The following is a 20,999-nucleotide window of genomic DNA, read 5'->3' as shown; positions in this document are numbered from 1 at the left end:
CTCTCTTATCTTTTGTCACAACTCACTGCTTATTGATCAATAGAGTTCCCTTAAAAACATGACTTTTAACTACAGCAATTACAGCAATTAAGACATTAATGGACATTATGCTATTAGTGTACTTTGTGCCTATTTTAAGACTCAAATAACTCAATATATCCCCACTGTTTTTGTGTGTTTTCGTGTGTCTGCCAGACAAAAAATTCAGTGAGTGGAAAGCCACCGTTTTTGCATAATCCAGCTGACTGGCAGAAAGGCCGGTTATTGTGATGTGGGTCATAACAAAACGTCTTTGGATAAGGTTAGAAAGTTCTTTCCTCATGTGATGAGAAGCCACTCCGATTTAATGTGTCATGTGGTCACCACAACTAAAACAAATTGACAACCACTCTCCCTGAAAGGCATCTCACTCATTGCGACATGAGGAAAAGCAAATCAAAATAAGGGGAAGGAATTACATAATAGAATATGGTGCGTAACGATCACAAGATGATGGACAATGAACAAAGAGGTCTTTATTTCTGTACTGCACTTTAACTGTAATACGAGGTAAACCGCAATTGCACACTGCGGTGAGGCACTAAGCTTCATAATGTAGGCTATGGACTTGCAATTAGGACCACGTTTTAATCAGACCATAGAAAGTGGTCTATAAATTCCACATAGTTGCCTCCATTAGGTCCCACAAAAATATAACACAACATTGGAATAAAATTGAATGGATAATAACAATTTGGTTTTTTACCTAAGCTTGCAGATGTCCTCTTGCACCCCGGGGACACACACACCTCCGGAGGTCCACCATCACAATACGGACGCAGTCAGAGGCGCGCAACCAAGACGCATCAGTTGGAGTACCGAGTGCAGCGAAAGAAAGAAAGAAAGAAAGAAAGAAAGAAAGAAAGAAAGAAAGAAAGAAAGAAAGAAAGAAAGAAAGAAAGAAAGAAAGAAAGAAAGAAAGAAAGACAGACAGAAAGAAAGAAAGACAGACAGAAAGAAAGACAGAAAGACAGAAAGACAGAAAGGAAGGAAGGAAGGAAGCAAGGAAAAAAGAAAGGAAGCAAGGAAGCAAGGAAGCTGAACTGACTGACCTGTGTCGTTAATAAATTAACTCTTCTATGCTCTTTCTCAGTGTCAGAAATTACTTTTCTGTGAATGGACTCGCTATTGTTGCAGAGCGAAAGAAGATGGCTTGGCGCGTTGCACTCGAATACGACCTCTGTCACAGCACACAAGACATTTAAGGTGATTCCAGGCTACATCCTTCAAAATAAAAGGGACATTACCGTATTTGTCAAAGCAACCGGGACGTCCATAGCAATTTCTAGTTAGTTTTCAAAATAAAGGTCCTCCGGTCAGAACAACTTTGGTAATGAAAATAGTACTACTGTTCCGTTGATTTAGTAGTACTCCAGTATTGTTCGTTTTTTCTTATCTTAAGTTATTTTACACAAATAAACTCCAGTTAGGTCATCCAGTACAATTTAGTCAAATACTTTCATTTGAGTAAGATTTAGTGCAGCCAGTTCAACCCACAGAGTTAAAAAATATTATATTTTACACTTGGTTTGTTTCTAAATGTGAGTTATGCAAATGCTGCAGGTGGTAACACTACTTTATACGCTCTAAAGGAATATTGGAGGAGACGAAAGTATTGAAACAGTGAAGCCAGTGCCTTTACATTTGACGATAAATAAATAAATAAGAAACAACAGACAACAGATTACCATTTCAGCTTTTGTTTCAAGGTAAGGCAAGTCAGCTTTATACAGCACATTTCATACACAAGGTACTAACTCAATGTGCTTCACATAATTAAAAGCACAACATTTAGAAGAATTTCCCCCAAAATAACTTAGGGCATTTCAAAACAAAGTAAAGATATATCAAGTATCTTATTACATTTACAAAAAGAACATATAGTGCAAGAAAAAGATTTGATTTTCAAAATGCTTTCAAAGACCTCAATCATAGTTATGGGGAAAAAAAGGTTTTTGCCTGAATTTAATAGTATTTACACTTGGAGCTGACTTCACTTCTGTTTGCAGCTTATTCCATTTACATGCAGCATAACAGCTAAATAAATAAAATTATAGCCAGTCTTAAGTCAACGTTTTTGAACACACTGCATGAGAACACCACAGGATCGCATAGAACATTATTTTCTTGTAAAGAATATTTTGGGGTTGACTTCACCTTTAAGGCTTGTTTGTTTTTGTCAACTTCTAGTTTTACTGTTTTTATATCTATTGCATTCATGCATATTCCTTTAAATGATGTGACATTTATCAATAATAATAATAATAACAATAATAATAATAATTATTATTAATCTCATAAGAACAAATTCCTCAGCAAGGACAAGTCCCACTGCAACACACTTGTTGCAGTTTGATTTAATTTGAAAAGGTCTTACAAAAAGATAAAGACTACATTTTACGACTAGTTGCAGTGAAAACCTTCACTAGAAATTGTTTGTGGGTCTTGCTGCCTCCCACTCATTCATTTATTCATTCATTTTCTATCACTTATCCTGTTCAGAGTCATGGGTGACCTTGCCAGTCATTAGAAGCATCTTCTCTTTTGTGTTCAGTAAGCGAAAAGCATGCTCTGCTGGCTTGAAATCAGGCAACCAATCGTCACATTGGATAACTTGGCTTTTTTCCCCATCCAAAAAGTGTTATGTTGCTTTTATACAATACACTGAAAAAAAATATGGCTGAATTTAATCCATTTGATTTTGTCAAGTGGTTGCACAAAATAAAATCACCTGTATCTAAATACAATTTTAAGCTAGATACTGCTTCAAAAAATCTGGATTCGGATGATTTTATTTAGTGCAACCACTTGATGAAATAAAATTGACTAAATGATGCACATTTTTTTTCATTGTATCATAGTATGTATTGGATCATGAGCCATCTACACTGTGGAATGTGGTCTTACCAGTTTTGTAGCAATTGTCTGAATGTGAGCAGAGTATATATAGCTCTATACACCTCACAGACACTCATAACTTTTGGGAGCTGTAACATCATCAAGGAGCACCAGTATGCCAATTCAAATGGTAGTATATACTACCATAGTGTGGCTCCTTCATTTTTTTGTATAATAGTAAATTAGAAGATTCGTGGCTGGCGATAGTAATAGTTACATTTTTGCATAAAATTGCATTTTTGCTTGCCCCCTCAAATATGAGTGTATGAATGTTAGTGTATAGTATTTATTCATTTATTTATCTTGTTCTATTCATGGGCCGGTATAGGATAGGCAATAATAAGCCTGGTGTTTCCGCTTATTACTTTTTTTCGGTTGTCAATTGATATTTGAAATGATTTTTGTATTTTTCTTTTATGTATTATGCGTACAACCGAAAATAAACTATTCATTCATTCATTCAAATATAACATTTATCAAGTTGTTTTTCATGTCATGTTTGCTGACTCCACTCTGCATATTCCCTTTTCACTCCGCTCAGACCTCCGGCCTGCTGCCGGCTCGCTGTGAGGGATAGCTGTCTGCAGCGAGATGAGACCCAATTTCCAATCACCTTTCAGTATGCAAATGAGCCAGTGTTGTCACTTAGACATGGGAAAAGGTGCTGGAACACAATGCCCCCTCAAGAATTGTGGCTGCCCCCTCATACATGCCTGTCTAGACCCGGCCCCGTGTGGCACCAACCTACCTGAATGCTGAGCACACATCAAAAGCTAGCTGTGTAAACAGCAAATTCACCTTAAATATGTTTTCACAATGTACTGTAATGTTGCCGCGGTTCACAATCGCAGCGGCAGGTAGCACGGGATTTAACGTCAGACTGGGTCACTGCAATGTGTTGGTTGGATATGAGCGCATTACAGAGTGAAATACATTTTATTCCAATTCAATTCATCAATTCATCTTTTGTTTATAAACGCATCACTTGAGTGTTGCAATTGTTGCACCCACATAATGTCCTTCCATGTGCTTTAGAGGCTCAGGTGGCCCACCTCTCTACAATATATGAATATGAAGTAACATTAGACATTACATTTCATATTGGAATGAAAGTATACCTTTTTCCACAACCAATACCGGTAAATGTCTATGCAGTGTGACATGTTTTCTTAATTTCACTTGTACTCATGTAGCCTATTGTACTGGATGCACCCTCATTTTTTGTTTTTATAGAAAAAAAAAATTCACATTGTACCTAGGAAATTAAGGTAATTCCTACATACAGTACATCAATGGTCATCCTGATTAACAATGTGATGGATGCTGTATGTTCATCTGATCTCAGGAACAAAGCAGCTCCACTTCATTGCAATGTTGTGCTTAAAACATGTTGCTGGGCTCAGCAGCAGGTTCATAAAAAAAACCCTAAGATGTAGTCTTATTTAGAATACATAAATGCATTAACTTGAAGCCTAACTTGTAATTCACACACTGAGAAAGCAAACAGAATCACATGTATATTTTCATTAGTGTTTTAATTAAAAAAAAAAAAGTTGTTCCTTTATTGGCAATAAAAATGCATAAACAACACACATGGCAACAGGTGTGTGCGTTCATACAGTTGGGTTAGTAAGGCTGATCCGTAGGTCACATTATCGAGGACATGCAGCACAAGTCAAGCTGGTGGTTCTACAAAATTCTAACCTGGGATGAAGGCGCAAGGCTGATGATGGGACTGAACCCAAACTCCCCACTGCTATACTGCCCCCAAGAGGACACACAGAGTAAGGCAACATTCTCATCTGGGCCGAAGCATCACGACAGATCATCACTGATGGCACATACAACTCCTGCTCTCACACTTAAAATACCAAAACATGTTTAATTGCAGAGCAGTTTGTTAATGTTAGTTCAGGGTTTCAATAAAGTGCCATTCTCAAAAATTGTAGGTTCCTAAATCATCACATTGACATGTGTTGAACTGGGCAATAAATGCCACCTGTACCACTCACTGCTGTACAACTTTTGTATTAAATGGTTCTTCCATTTTTGTATTTAAGTCATTCTTAAAATTTAAAGAAGGTTGGGGGGGGGGGGGGGGGGGGTACCATTACTAGAATATCAGATTATGTTAATGAGACAATATGGTCCACTCCTCAACAATTAGACAACTATTAGCAGATTTGTGGAATAAGGCCACAGAGCTTGATAGACTTCTAATTGATTTCCAGTTCGAAAATAATGAGTACAATACCAACAATAGTGTACAGGAAGTCCTCAATTTACGAATGAGTTCCGTTCCTACACTGCCGTTGTAATCCGAATTTCCGTGTATGTCGGATTCACCGTTAAAGTTGAAATTTACGTCAAAATACTTAGTTTACTTATAAAAAAACGAAAATACATTGAAAACATAGGATGCTGTAATTTACATTACTGCTGGGAGGTGGATAGAGAAGAAGGAGAGTAGGGTAAAAAAAGGCAAAGCTACTGCTGGCGCGCAGACACGATCGAGACACTCTGCGCATGCTCAAACGCAAGGAATCCTGGTCTTTGTAGTGCAGGAAGTGCCTGTATGCGGAAGTGTGGTATTTGGAGCACAACACAACGTAAATACACAAGCAGAGGTAAACAAGCTCAAAGATGCAGCACAAAAGCACACTTTTGGAGCGAGGAGGATAACCGGCTGCTTCATTCCTGTGGTGACTGACATGAATATCAAGTGTTTGATTGACAGTTGAAAGTAACACGCAGAAATGACGTCCATTTGAGTCACAACGCCGTGCGTCGCCGTACACAGTGGCTCATTCAAATGCCGGAGCAACTCTGTCCGTTCACTCATTTCAACAGGTTATTCAGAATATTTCAGAAATCAGAATTTTGACCTTAAAGCGAATATTGACTGCATGTAAACGTAGTCACTATGGTGCTGGGGACAAAATGGCGGAAGAGGCACGGGCGTCGTAAAGTCGAAACATCGTAGGTCCCGTAAGTCGTAATTCCAGGACTTCCTGTAGTGTAAAATAAAGGACTGGACATTTGGTCAGTACAGATGGGAATGAATAATATGCAATCATATAACAGACTAGTCATATCAACTTGGGCTGTATTTGTTTACAATGCATTGCTATTTACGTGCAAATACTGTGGTGGCTGAAAATGTGTTTGTTTTCCTGGCATACACTATTTCAACAGCTGTCTATGATCGGCATATTTTTTCTCCACCTGCCCCCAAAAAGAAGTATTTCCAGTGCGCAAATAAATCAATACAATTAATCTAAATCTAAATGAAGGCATTAGGAATTAGTTTAAGTCACAATAAAATCGGTCATATTAATTCAGATGTTATCAATCCTGACACTTGAAATAATCAAATTAAAACATAATCACATACCTGAAATCATATAGGACATGTTTGTCTGTCTTAGGGTAGCAGGCTATTACAATAATCCTGACACCACACCTTAGAATTTTCATTTTTCAGAAAGATCTTGTTCCAGTATTTATCCCTCCGAATGTGCAAACACTCAGCTTCACGCCATGACAAAGTGGAGGTAGAGCAGGAGGAAGCAGCGTAACCAAGCCATCCGTGGCTTCCGCTCTTCCGCGATGATCACAGCAGAGTGGTTCAATACTGGCCAGTCGCACTTTGCCATCAGGAGACGATGCGAATCCCAAAGTTCTTTTTCAGTTGCTCCAGGAAGATGAATGTGAGCACTGTATGAGGAATCAAGCGGATCCCTGCAGGAACAAGGCCCTGAGACACAAAGTAAGCAGATCATTTTAAATGTCTAGTGCAGCTTGGAGGAAAAAAAAAGTCAATGACATTTGAGTCCTGTCATTTTGAAAGCAAAGTGTTGCTCACTACCTTATAAAATGCCAGAGGACCCAACTTGGCAGTTTCTTGTAAGCAATGTCGTACACCCTGAAAGTAAAATGACACCGGTTAGATCAATTCGAGATTAAGAGGTGACAATGAGGAGGAAAGAGGCACTCACAGTGTACTCTCCTTTTGAGTTCATGAGTCTAGTCTTTAGAACGTCAAGAGGCTGACAAAGGAACGTTGCACAACCTCCCTGCATAAGGTTCACATGAAAACACTGGTTCATTCCTAATAGCACACTCTCAGATGCACATCTAGCCCACGGTGATCAAACCATTTGATTAACATGACACTTACAGCGATGAAGCTGGAGAGGAAGTGTGTGAACATGTTATCGCCCAGCATCCCCGTTCCCAACACAAGCTGCTTGGCCTGGTCGTAACATGCCAACTGAAGGGTATAGAAAATGTGGGTTATGAAGGAACTCATCAGTTCTTTGTCACCACGGTGAAGCCTCACACCTTAGTTGCAATACAGACGGACAGCCGCATTCTGTAATTGTCTTAGGCCTCAAAAGTCAAAGAGACCGCCGCTTTTTTCATTTCCACGGTGGCATGAATAGAGTTTCTATCATTCTACACTACCTTACCATTTATTTCATAATCACATTTGCAATGGCATTGCAAATAACGGACTGAATGCTGAGACATTTGATTGGACAGTTAGTAAGTGCCATGGTCTTCGATGGCATCCATGGCCTTGCCTCTGATATTCTGCAGCAAATGTCGAATCATTGGAAGTCACAAGAGGTGTTCACTCATCCCAAACAACACATTTTATTTTTTTTTTGAATACTTGAATCCGCTTCAAAACGCTGATCCAATTTGTCACTATTACAACAGTTTGACTCTCATGTTCACAATTATAAGTGACATATAAATCTCGCATCTCATCGGACCTTGGTTGGCTTTAAGGTTAAACTACGAATAGCACTGTAAGCGTATATGTATGTATGTAAACGTCTGCTTGTAAGGTAGGTTGAAAGCCTTTCAAAATCATGTCGCTGCTTAAAGTGGAAGTCAACTCTAACTTTTTTTTTTTTTTTCAAGAATATGTTCTATGCAAGCCCACTAGTTGAAACACGGCATTGTGATTAATTTTGCGGCATTCTGATAAATACTGTGTTTGTGGAATAAGAGTTAATCCACTTGTTTTTAGCCATCTCTGGGGGCGGCCAGAGATTTTGTCACTTCTGTCAACTGACAATGACTAATCAATCAGATAACGACCAATCACTGCTCACCTGTTTTCTGAAGCTGAGCTGTGAGTGGCTGTTACCTGAGCCCTGAGCAGTTGTGATGTCATTTTCAGTCGACAGAAGTGACAAAAATGGCTGCACCCTGAGATGGCTGGAATGGTGGCTTTTGCTGCTTAACTCATTCATCAGAATGCTGTGTTTCAACTAGTGGGCCTGCTGGGAAAATATTCTTGGAAAATATTCTTGGAAAAAAATGTCATTTGGGTCGATTTTCCTCTTTAAGTAAAAGATCTGGTAGTTAGAGACTAATTTGTTGGGATAATGCAGATACAGATGTGTGTGTACACACCATACACAATAAGAATGATTATGCACACAAATGGAGACATAGACACGTAACTGCTTAAATACACCAACAGAGTCTTGCCCCCAGCAATCGTTTTGTTACAACTAAGTACCCAACACCCTTGAACGATCAAGTCATGGTTAATTTAGAGCCATCGCACTTTCATATGACCGTACACTATAATGCACACAAACGTGCGTGCGTGAGTGAAGCTCTTGCTTCATTGCCCCATTCATAACTAATTCATATTTAAATGCTCCCATTTCACCCACTTCCCAATTCATTTCAAATATCGAATGAACAATAATGCATTAATGTGCCATTAAATGACTTCAATTCAATTTAGTTACCGTATTGCAGACGAGTATTCATTTAGAATGTGCCTGACATAACATTTATGTTTTGTTTTGAGTTTGTTTTGTTTAACAAAACAAACATGTATTTAAAAGTCAAACATACATGCAAACATTTGAACATAATTAACTATACTTGCCTGTCCCACAGTGACTAAGGCCCCTCTGCTGGATGCCATGGTAGCTCCTGAGAACAGCTTCCTTACACCCTCTGTGGAAGAGCGCAGAGGTCAGAAATGACAATGTTTTATTTTGCAGTCACAGTACATGTTGCTGGCGTTACCTTCTCTGAAAACTCTGAAGAGCCCATCGATGGCATGTTTGTAGCTGAAAACACGTTTAGGTGCAGTTTTCATAGAGGTTTAATGTTGGGTGATTTCATTTTGCTGATGTTATGCACCACTTACTTTCTCCTCAGTTCTGCCGGTAGTTTCATGTCATTTTGCATTCTGGACACAAAAATACACATAAATAAATGAGCAAACATTACTTGAAAGCTAAGTGCATTCTTGGCATGTTACCTGACATTCACCATGTCTGCTGGCGTGCCAACAAAGCCCCCAGTGAAACCTATTTAAGTACAAATATTGTTAGGTTATTGTTGCATTGGTGCACGTCTCTGTGTGGGCGTGCGTGCACAGACCTCCAAAAGCTCCCAACAAGACTTTTTGGTAGAAAGGCATGGGGCCCTGGCTTTTGTTTCCAATCACGTCCCTTACAGTCTCATAGATGGCAAATCTGGTCAGCGAATACGACATCTGAGGAGGAGAGTATAAGAAACGAGACCTCTGAGCTACAAAAAGCCTTTTGTACTATTTTCAATTAAGGTATACAGTGGTCCCTCGCTACAACGCGGTCACCTTTCACGGACTCGCTACTTCGCAAATGTTTTCACAGCGCTATTTTGTATACGGCCAGCTATTTTGCCACAAGTGCCCGTTGCCATGGTGATAGAAAAATCACAAACTTGGTATTTTAACATCAGGAAGGTCTACAGATTCTTCTGAGAAATTATGAGGTAGATTTGGCTCACCTGCAAGGAGAAAAACATCAAAGAGAAAACATGTAGTTCCTTTAGCCAGTAGGTGGTGCTACCACTACGATGAAAAATAAGTTCGAAGATGTCTTCAGGCTTTGACTCTTATCAAATGTGAGTAATTTTTCATAAGAAATTATAGTGTGGGTCAAGTTCCAGCAGCTATTGTAATCGGAGCGATTTCATACTTTAAAGTTAATTTAAAATGGCCGACTTCCTGTTTGGTTTAGCATATGACTCCAAGAGACTTTTTTGTTAGGCCTTGAACTGTTACATATACCACCAAATTTTCGTAGATCTCGGTGAAACGTAGACCCAGAGCTGATTTTTTACAAATTTGTAGGGGGCGCTTGCGCGCCATTACTTACAAATTACAAAATAAAATAATAAAATATTGATGATTTCGCCAGGCCTGATGTGTGTGTAAAGTTTCGTGAGATTTCGTGCATGTTCAGACCCTCAAAATCAGCGTTGTTTTATTGACGAACTGCCCGTTGCCATGGCAACAGCTTTTCACAAAAAAATCACAAATTTCGTATGTTAATATCAGGAAGGCCTAAACACTCTTCCGAGCAAAGAGGAGATGGACCTTGTTAACCTGCTAGGATAAAAACATTGAAAAAGAAAAAACATGTATTTCCTTCAGCCACTAGGTGACGCTACCACTACGATGAAAAATAAGTTCGTAGATGTCTTCAGCCCTTGGCTATCATCAAATATGAAAAATTTCGAAAAGATTGGATGATCTGAGTCAAGTTAAAACTGCATTTATTGTCACAGTGAATAATCAGACTTTGCGGCACTATCATGGCCTTGCCCTTCGTCGAAAAGTCACAATATTCGGCGTACAGCAAGATCAACGTCTTGAGGCTTTTCTGACAAATTTTCATTCGGATTCCTTCAGCGGGCTCCGTGCAATAAATAGAATTGTAAAAAAATGACAATTTTGGTCGTCACTAGGTGGCGCTATATGCATAACAGAATATTAGCATATAGATGTCTTTAGGTCGCGAATCTTTAGGTACTGGTGAAGTTAGGAATTTGTTGGAGCATGTGCAGGGGAGTTATTAAGGTTTTTCTCCTGTATGGCGAAGGAAAAAATGTACACCAAATTTGATGCCCGAAAACTCAAAAAAAATGTTCCCAGTTGTTGCCCCAGGTCTTAAGATGACATATTCGAAGTTTGAAGTCAATCGGACGAATCCTACGGGATATGGGTGCAAAAGTAGGCACCCTGTAAATGTCCAAAAATGGACCAAAATTGGACATTCAAAAATTCATACCTCACTTCCTGCACACTTTAGACTAATGCTGTAATGGACTTTTTTGGACATCTCAGGGTGCTACACGTGCCTGCCAATTTTCGTAGGCCTAGGTCAAATGGGCCGGGATTGTTTTTTATTTTGCCACTCTAGGTGGCGCTACAGAGCCATTTAGTTTGCATTGTTTACAGCGACTTTAAAATATAAAGACTTTCGCCAGGCCCAATGAGACTGCAAAGTTTGGTGAGTTTTCGTGCATATATAGGGAGTCAAAAATGCGATCATGCAGAAAAATAATAATTTCTACAGAAACAATAGGGACCTCGCAGCGGTCACTGCTCGGGCCCTAACTATTTGGAAAAGGTACATGGGGACAAAGGAAGGTGATTGTATTTGTTCAGTTGCTTTTCTAATAATTTACGTTCAAGTTGTACAAAGTCGTTTTACAATATGAAGTAAAGCATTCACTGATTGGAGTTAAAATGAAATGTGTGATTTGCTGAACGAGTATCTTCTGCTTCATTTGCTTAATTTTCTTTATTTTACATTCCGAAAATGGTTATGTTGCTGAAATTATCAGACAACTTTGAGGAAACAAATCCTGGTAAGCTCTAGCAAATCTACTGATCAGTGATTCCCAACCAATGTACAGTTGCACATTAGTTTGCAATTAAAGACCATCAGGTATGCAGCGGGAAATTATTTATTTACTACAATAATGTCTCTTTGTTCATCAACTGGACCTATGCTATCTTCCATTAGATGGCATAAGGTACATAATCTACCCGTGTATCCATTTTTTTGTGAAATTTTTGTTTAATGATGTGCTTTTAAGCTTTTTCTAATGTAAAACATGTGCCTTAGCTTAGTGCAATAAAGGTGAGGAAACACTGATCTTGGCCATCCAAATCCACAAAAAACTTTCCAAATACGTCTGTTTATTTGACTCATTTGCTAGCTTGTACATTTTATATTAGCGTTATGCGACGGAGGCAACTTGACATGCGTTAAGAGAGTCATAGATGGATGTAACGAGGAAACCCTTCACTTTTCAAAATAAAATATTTTTCAGCTTCAGGTAATAAATAAACCGGATGCACTGTATGTTTTTTTTTTTCTTTCATCTGTGCAGTCCGCTGCGGCCAGGTCCAAAGTCGCCTGCGGCCCGGTAGAGGTCCGCGGCCCAGTGGTTGGGGACCACTGGTCTATAGGGCACATTCTAGTGCATACATATAGTTTAGCTCTATGAGGCCAATGCCACATACCCGACTAACCAATCGCAGCACACACAGTGATATTTTTGCCATATCGCCAACCACTAGGTCCAACCAAAGGATCAATCTCACATCCAATTACTGTATCACACATTGTTAATCAATATAATTGACATCAAAACAACATTGCTGTACAAAACTTGACACCAAATTGATATTGATTTGATATCTGGAAACAATTGATGTCATGTTGATTTACGTTTTCGACCAACTTAAGACAATTTGACATCAGTGTTTGATGTCTTGTTGATTTGGAATTGACATCAGATGCCGACTGGGAAGAGCTACCATACCTTACATCAAAATAAAAGGTAACTAAAATACTGTATATACTTCGAATGGGAAAAAAAGATTATATTTAATTGAATTAAAGGCAGAGGAATTCTGCCTTTGAGCAGGTGACAATTTGTTACGTTTGAGGTCACAGTGAAGGTTTCCCATGCGTTATCCTGAGTAGGTAAGCGGTTATATAGAGTAACAGAATTTATGGTCAAGTGGCTGCACTGGACCACTTCAGCTTGTGCAATTGGAGATAATGAAGTAGGTAGTAAGTCATTAAAACAGTTTGATTCAACATGACACTCAGGAAAGAGTTGACAATAACATGCACATACTGTACCTGTCTGCAAAGGGAAGCAGAAAGGCCATTGTAAAGAGCAAGCACCCCATTGTTCTTCACCACGTGAACTGCCATGCCAAACATCCTCTTCTTGACCTCCTGCTGTGTTTGTAGGTGCACCTGCAAACAACACTTAGACCATCATTGGGTTGAAATTGAATACTGCAGCTCTTTCACCTACAGTATGTGAGCTGTTGTCACCACCATGTCTTGACTTCCCTCTGAAAAATTCACCACCTTGATGACACTTCTTTATTTGTGTGAGGGCATTTGTAAAACTTGTGTCTTATTCCTGGTGGTGAATTTTGCTGAAACAAAGGGCATAATAATCAAATATTAAATTAAATGACCATTAAGAAGACTGTCCAGTGTGAATTGATTTTTTTTTCTTTACAAAGTATTGGTTAAAATTCGAAATAATTGTAAAAATATGTTTACTCTTGATATGAATATGTAAAACACATCCCATAGTATCAGTGTAATCTAAAATTGATAGAAACATTTTAAATTATTGTATTATTCTTTTTTTATTTAGTAATTATTTTCTCCTTTAAAATGTTATGAAATGCCCATCCCTAAAACTAACACACGTATTTAAATAGGTCAATGTAAATAAACGGTTCCCTGTTGAAGTATAGCCGTTTTTGTTGTTTGAGAGGAAGCTGACCAGTGACTTTTGCAAAATCCTGATTCTGCAAGTTTCACAGTATCCCTTAACAGTATCCTTTTTTTCTGCTCTATTGTCTGGTGAACTTTAGAACAAGTTTATGAAAAGCTTTAATCCATTAAAAAATATCATCTTCATTTTCTGAGACAGAGGAGCTTTCAAAACCCACAAGCCATTTGACACCATCATGTCATGAGAAAACTAGCTTTCCTAATAAAAAGAGAATGTTGCGACAGCTTCACTGTAACGTAACGGTTTTCTATAAAGCAGATGTCCTCAGAGGGGCAGCCATTTCAAAATGTGGCCTTTGTCCTCTGTTCTAACAGTTATTTTTGTTTGAAGGCCTCTCAGTCTTTAAAGCAGTATTGTTTACTAAAGCTGTATTCACCTCACCCATCTTACCATCATTTGATCTCCTCCATTCCTATACACATTTTTAATTTCAATATAAATTAAGTCAGATGGAAATAACAAAAAGCACTTAATATTTTGCACTCGAAGGTGCAGGTTTTGTATTTGTGGAGGGATAACAAAGAATGGATACAATAGGCTAGAAACTGAAAAATGACTCTTTTCTAAAACAGAGGACGTGTGCATGTGCCTGTACTGTATGTCACATTCATTTATAATGGAAGAACACAGCATGCGGTGTGTATTCCATTCGAGATAATTAGCTTGATAGTACTCCTCCCGTGAAATGTATATTTGCTTTGAGCAGCAGAGACACATTACTCCCAAGGGCTGTAACTCAAATTGTCAACCCAAATATATACCGAATGAAACGCAGTCCCTTAACTGCACCTCATTGTGTCACAAATTTAGTAACAGAAACACTTGCAGAACAGAGACACCAGAGAGGATTTCCTGTTAATTTTACCTGCAACTACCAATGTAATTTTCTAGGAAGAACCTTTTAACATACTGCATAAAGCCCTTGTCTCTTTAAATGCCCCCCTCCTCACTGCAAGCCCAGTGTCCTCTGATTGGTTTGCAGAAGTTGGCAAAGTGAAAAGAAACCTCCCTGTACTTTGGAGGAATGCCGGAAAAAGATGGCCATGGATTATACAAGTAACAGTTTACTAAGCAGATTTGGTTTAACTCTTTCACTTCTCTTTTGCCCAGTTTTAATGTGCAATGTGACTGCCTCCATAAAACTGTGTGAATAACAGTGTACACAATAGGTGACAATAAATAAATATATATTACTCTCACAAAGTTGTTGAATAAAATAATTAAATGCACAAAGCAGCTTTCACAATGTCTCTTCATGGTGTTCCAAAGTCAAAAACAGCTAAATCATGTCAAAAGACAAGTGATCAGACCGTGACTCTTGACTTAACGTTTGTGATTACTGGCCTCCAGTCAATAATTACACACAACATAATTCCCCCCAGAGGCCAGTTAGTGTTGTCAAGGTCATGTGATGCAACATTTACCATATCATTGAAGTGCTTGTGTTCTGTCTGATATGAGTCTATGCAGTAGTTTGCCCAGAAGCAATATGTAGAAGCAGCATAGACATACAGGAATTGGTAACCTGGAACAATTATTAAGGCACTAATGATAAAACTTCTATCTATCCATCCATCCATCTATCTATCTATCAGGGCTGCACAATATAATAAAAAAAATATTGACATACCGATAATGGCCAATGCAATATGCGTATCGCAAAGACATGCAATAATTTTCTTATGGAATTGTAAGCTTTTATCTGAATTTGACCAGATGCAAATTTGAATGTGCATCACCATCCAGTTGGACATTATCTAGAAGAATCACAATTAATTCGCTAAGAACGCATTGAGTTTGCTTATTTTGTCGCATGAAAAATTCTGTCATTAGATAAAAATGTAATTTCTTTAAATATATGCTAAATATCGCAATAATATCGATATTGCTATAGTCAACATCCATATCGCATGTTTTTCCATCATGCAGCCCTACTATGCATCTGTGTAGAGGTTGCATATTGAAAAGAATATAACACACACAAATTTGGCCTTGTTAAAACTTAAAATAAATAATGACTAAAATTCCCATACATTCCATGACAAAACCTCAAGTCTATCAACAGGATGCAGCAATTACAAAGATAAAAATGCCCAGTTTGACTGACAGAAGTATTCATTTTACAATATTTATTTTTGTGGTAGCAGTTTGCAGCAGTGAACAGCCACACCTATACTAAGCTGTTTCTAATTTTGCTCAGGTCATGTAACAAAAGGCAACTACCCCCATAATCACAAATTCCGTACTTATCTGACTGTGTCCATCAAACCTGGGCCTTATTATTGTGGTACTTTTGTTAGAGCTCTTGTGTTGAGTCTCACATACTGTAAGTATATGTTCTTATTTCCTTGCAGCTTTTACAGTGGAGTCATGTTTCAGTAGTACTATCCATCCATCCATTATCTGTACCGCTTCTCCTCACAAGGGTCGCGGGGCGTGCTGGAGCCTATCCCAGCTGTCTTTGGGCAGTAGGCGGGGGACACCCTGAACTGGTTGCCAGCCAATCGCAGGGCACACAGAGACAAACATCCGCACTCACAATCACACCTAGGGGCAATTTAGAGTATCCAATCAACTTACCATGCATGTTTTTGGAATGTGGGAGGAAACCGGAGTGCCCGGAGAAAACCCACGCAGGCACGGGGAGAACATGCAAACTCCACACAGGGAGGCCGGAGCCGGGATCGAACCCACGACCTCTGAACTGTGAGGCGGACGTGCTAACCAGTCGACCACCGTGCCGCCTCAGTAGTACTAATCAAATTAAATTCAAGTTTTACTTGTTCTTTTCAAATACGTGCAATTCGATTTGTTTTTAATTTTAATCTAGTCTGTCTGGTTTGTTTGATGTCATTTCACTGTTTAAAAATACAGATTCAAATCAATACATCTTCATGCATGAATTATTATTTGATTATATGATTTAGAATGTAAATATTTTTTTAGATTAATTAATATAGGCGTAAACAACTTTTAAATAGCTGTCCACTGTAGTGACCACTGTGCTTGAAAGGGTTAAATCAAACTCAAACTACTTTTACAATACATATTCCGACTCAGACTACAATAGGTTAGGAAGTACCAATTTGCCACACCATTAATAATGACACCGGGACCGTAATTATTTCCCAATTTATGGGAAAACAATATGCCTTGCATGTACGTATAGCAAATCTAGGCTTCTTTTCCTGTGCAATTTTGAAAATTGCAATCTGCCATCACCATTATTATTATTATTATAATCAATTATTATCAGTATTATTATTGTTATCAATACGACCACCTGGACCACTGAACGTTTGGCCTATATTTGCCACGTGCACGATGACAGAAACTACAGCAACAGTAAACAGCGAAAATTACACATCGAGCATCAAATGAGGCAACTACATATTGATCCGAGAGTGAATGTTGTAAATCATGAGTGTTGTTGAGAAAAGCTGCAGTTTGTGTTTAGGCCTGCACCCCCCGACACCCCACTGTGGAAAAAGGGTCACCTAGCGTCACAACCCCTCACCTTGAGGAGATCCAGAGGATGCGTGCAGCAGGCGGCTCCACAGGACGCCAAGCCGCCGAAATACCACCGCGACATCCGTTTCTCGGTCATGGATGCGTCCTGTACCGTCGAGCCGTGCAGCTACAGCGGTGGCCGCCTTCCTTGCTTCCCGGTCGGTCAGGCTGTATGGGCTCTGCGCTACCACTGGCAGCAGTAGTAGTAGTAGTAGTAGTTCTTGCACGTCCGCGAACCCGCAGATAACCTCGTTAATCTTCAGACATTCCGGTATAGGCGTGCACTTTGGCTCCAGATGTAACGAGAACACTACCGTCACATATTTATGGAGACCAAGACCGAGTGTGCGTGCGTGCGTGCGTGCGCGCGTGCACTGCAAGTTAACACAATGTGCAGCGATCCAGGAAGCAGCTGAAATCGAGAGAGGAGGAGCAGCCAATTGACGGCTTGGACGCCAGAGCTGCCTACCCGCCCCTTGACAGTAGTGCCAAAGACCTCGCTGAACAAGCGCGCGCACACTCGCCACTTTCCCCACACTGGATCCATGGCCTTGTGGCTCTTAAAGAAACATGTCCACAGCGCTGGCGTGGGCCTCCATTTGTGTGCAATGTCACTTTAACCGGACTCCGCAAAACATACATCCAGCAACATGTGTGGTGCTATATACCTAAGACCCTGTGCTCTGCATTGTTAGAGACGTTCCACCCATACTCACATGCCAGGCATCCTTAAATAGAGTGACTTTATGGGTTAGTGTAAAATGGGCCGGCCTTCGTGTAGTTAAAGGTTGTGCTTGTACATCATTAAAATGATGAAACTTCACAGCTGAGTTCCAATATATTTACACACCTGCCTGTACTTTTATTTTTATTTTGTTTTGGGGCGGGGGGTTGTTTTTTTTTTTTGTTTTGTTTTTTTTTTTACAACCAGGGGCGGAACTATTTGACGGCCAGAGATAGCCACAATTTAATGATCAGAAAGACCGCGACATCTCGCTAGCAACGCTTTTATCCAGCCTACTGTTGTCTACTTACTGTAGTCTCGACCCTCCACCAACAGGGGGTGCTAACACACTGTTAAACAGCCGTGAAAGCCCGATTCACAGTTAACTGTATGCAAACATCACAGTACCTCGCCACACTTTTTCGACACTCACACTTTTCACCGTGCACACACTAACACACACTGTTGTTGTTGTTGTTGTTGTTTTTAAATAGCATTGCGAGCCGTGTAAAATGTTACTTTTAGTGTATGCCGCTGGGCTGGCTAAGGGAGCGTATTGCATTCACTTGAAAAAAAATCCTGTTTTTCTGAGTAATTTTTGGGTCTCTTATCTCGTTTTTTATTATTTATATTTTTTTTTAGTTTAATTGAATTATTTTTTTCTCTTTTGGGGATTTTTTTTGTCATAAACAAAAATATTCTGGAAAAACAAAAAAAATATTCTGGAAAAATAGATTTTTAAAACAAAATATTTGATCACAGAAAAAAACAATTGCTCCAAAAAACGGGGGGAAAAAACCCACCAACGACTCACACAACTCTGTGTTTATTTGTGTAATCCTTGATATACAAATACCAAATGGGGAAAAAAACACAATAAGTCTTAACAATACACATGTTCAAATAAATAGAAAATAAATTGATTAAATTTGAAATTGGTAAATGCATATCTGAGGACTCTTGTGTATACAGGTCACAATGATAGTTAAACATTAGTGTGTAGTAATAAAAAGAAAAACATTTTCTTTGTTGAATGAAATACTAAACAATGCAACAGTTCATTCAGTATAACATTATTTTATGTTAGATTATTTTTGCAAACCAGAAATATTTATTAAACTTAATAGCAACCCTGAAAATAATCAAAACAGTTTCGGTTGAACGGATTTAGATTAGTAAAACTGCGGTTGTAAATAACACTTTCATTATATTTATAATGATTGTAAGCAACACATTTGAAATAGACAAAAAAGACATTCCAGAATTTAACAAAAGAAAAGTAAAAAAAACGACTGTATGAAATAATTTAAAATAATCTGGACAACTCAGCGGCTCTACCAGAATAAAAAAAAAAATCACAAATAAAAAACAACAGTACTCTGTGTCGCTCAATCGCTCACTCGCTCATTCTCTCGCTCTTTCACATATGCACAAGCACATTATCAAACACACACTTACACTGACAATATACACTAGCCCTCTGTGTGCTTACCACCCACTCAAGTCACCACACACACACAGAGGCTGAGTGAAATGTGACAAATGTATTCTACAAACATTAGTAAACTTCACAGCATTTAACACCCCCACTCGTTCAAATAAAACCATGCATTTATACGGTAAATCTAAGTTTCTTTTTCCTGATTTGATTTATTAGTTGCTTATGTAAAACAACACTTGTGTTTGACTTAAACACATGACTCGGAAAATTCAATGAGCTGATACACCCGATAAAATCCAACACATCTTACACAAAAGCTTTTTCTTGTGGCTTTGCTTCACCCACTGCCCCTGAATGTGGGTTGTCTTTTGCTGCTCTTCCAACAGGCAGTGTTCCCCCTCCTTTTGGAGAAGAACCAACGTGCAGGAGAGCGCCCCCCAACAGCAGCAGCACACTGGCCACCCAGCCCAGATAGAGCGCCGGTCCCAGCTCTCTCTTGAGAGGTGCTGCAACATTCAGATCATAAAAGTCCCTGATTACTGCATAGGCAGTCCAAGAGATGGGAATCAAGAAGGCCAAGCCAGCCACAACGAAAAGCACCGCTGCTAGCCTGCTCAGCCGAGCCTTGGAGGCTTGGTTGGTGTCACCCAGGCAGTGGGTGCACTTTGCCCCCATCACCCCAAGTAGGAGGGCCAGAATGCAGAGGAGCAGAGAGAGGACAGTGAGGCTCCGGGCGGCTTGAGTGGACGTGGGCAGGGCCAGTGTTGAGTCGTACGTCTTACACTGGATCTGACCTGTGGTCTGAGACAGGCAGTTCATCCACAGTCCTTCCCACATCACCTGAGCGATCACCAGCTCCCCACCCACGAAGGCGGACACGCGCCACAGAGGAGCGGCGCACACCAGTATCCCACACAACCAGCCGAGCACTGCTAACACCAAGCCCAGCAGCTGTAGACTCGTCGATGCCATGTTTGCTTGAAAAAGTCGAAGGGCTCACTTTGAAAGGACTGCCAGATAAAACTCCACAGGAAGCCTCAGTGTGAAGAAGTCCTGGGTAGATGTGTGATTGTAATAAGTCACACAGATGAGTCCACTTCTTCAACTCAGTGATCTGCAGAGATGACATGTTTTGCACATTTGAAATACAACTTGCCAACTTAGAAATTGCGCTTGTTCCAGAAATTACAAGTGAGTACTGAATAGATTATGTTGACAGGTGTAAGAAATGCCAAAATTATGAAATGCAACACAAAAGTCAATAACATAGCTGGCAAATACACCTCATAATTGCCAAAAAACAAGATCGGGACGTCATCAGGACATTGGGATTGATACCTTCTCTATGTTTTCCTGGCCAAGGCATTCGGAAGCTCTGCCAGGGATTTGAGGTCCTGTGAAAGTTGAACTATCTTCCTCTTCGAATTTCCGTCCCTTTTCTCCTCCTTCTGGCGCCCCTGAGGACGTTACAGTATTGCCCTATCATTTACTAGCTCAATCAATCCCTCCAATGAGACCAGTATGTTGGAAACAGTGTGAGGACAAATGAAAACAATAGCTCATCCAATCGAAAATGACCTTTTTTGTTTTGATTATGACTCTGTAGCGATAGGCTGCTCAATAAAAATTTGCAAAATGATCTTTTTTTTAATCTTAGGAATGCAGTAAATGCGAGAACTAAGACTCTTACCAGTTTTGATGGTGTGAAATGTCAGTGTCCTCACAGTCTTTCACTCC

At 39.4% G+C, this 20,999-nt stretch overlaps 3 protein-coding genes across 5 annotated transcripts in view; all 3 read right to left on the bottom strand.

The window, feature by feature from the left end:
* The window catches only part of gcgrb (glucagon receptor b), a 30,932-nt gene extending 29,716 nt beyond the window's left edge, over nt 1-1,216 (bottom strand). For both annotated transcript variants that reach the window (XM_086034192.1, XM_086034193.1), the window contains exon 1: nt 746-1,216. The gene's annotated coding sequence lies outside the window, so the exon portion shown is untranslated. The remainder of the gene's footprint in view (nt 1-745) is intronic.
* A 3,237-nt stretch (nt 1,217-4,453) lies between these two features.
* slc25a10b (solute carrier family 25 member 10b) lies at nt 4,454-17,556 on the bottom strand. The gene is made up of 11 exons (XM_086034425.1): nt 17,105-17,556; nt 12,909-13,028; nt 9,361-9,475; nt 9,239-9,287; nt 9,125-9,166; nt 9,001-9,044; nt 8,858-8,928; nt 7,118-7,210; nt 6,936-7,013; nt 6,806-6,862; nt 4,454-6,694 (listed from the first exon to the last, which is right to left on the bottom strand). Exons 1-11 carry the CDS (start codon nt 17,192-17,194, stop codon nt 6,593-6,595), a joined length of 861 nt encoding a protein of 286 aa, XP_085890551.1. The 5' UTR covers nt 17,195-17,556; the 3' UTR covers nt 4,454-6,592.
* A 1,139-nt stretch (nt 17,557-18,695) lies between these two features.
* On the bottom strand, nt 18,696-20,999 carry LOC147145808 (claudin-4-like). 2 transcript variants are annotated; one of them, XM_086033099.1, is made up of 3 exons: nt 20,953-20,994; nt 20,601-20,719; nt 18,696-20,376 (listed from the first exon to the last, which is right to left on the bottom strand). In XM_086033099.1, the coding sequence occupies exon 3, from the start codon at nt 20,232-20,234 to the stop codon at nt 19,569-19,571; it is 666 nt and encodes a 221-aa protein (XP_085889225.1). In that variant the 5' UTR covers nt 20,235-20,376; nt 20,601-20,719; nt 20,953-20,994; the 3' UTR covers nt 18,696-19,568. The 2 variants fall into 2 exon arrangements, with proteins under 2 accessions (XP_085889225.1, XP_085889226.1); XM_086033100.1 differs by lacking the exon at nt 20,601-20,719 and having other exon boundaries at nt 20,953-20,999.

Source organism: Filicampus tigris, chromosome 6, assembly GCF_054856515.1.
Source record: "Filicampus tigris isolate MCC_2025a chromosome 6, RoL_Ftig_1.0, whole genome shotgun sequence".
In the NCBI taxonomy this organism is placed as follows: Eukaryota; Metazoa; Chordata; class Actinopteri; order Syngnathiformes; family Syngnathidae; genus Filicampus; species Filicampus tigris.
The sequence above is the reverse complement of the archived record's forward strand: the minus strand, read 5'-3'. Positions and strand labels throughout refer to the sequence as shown.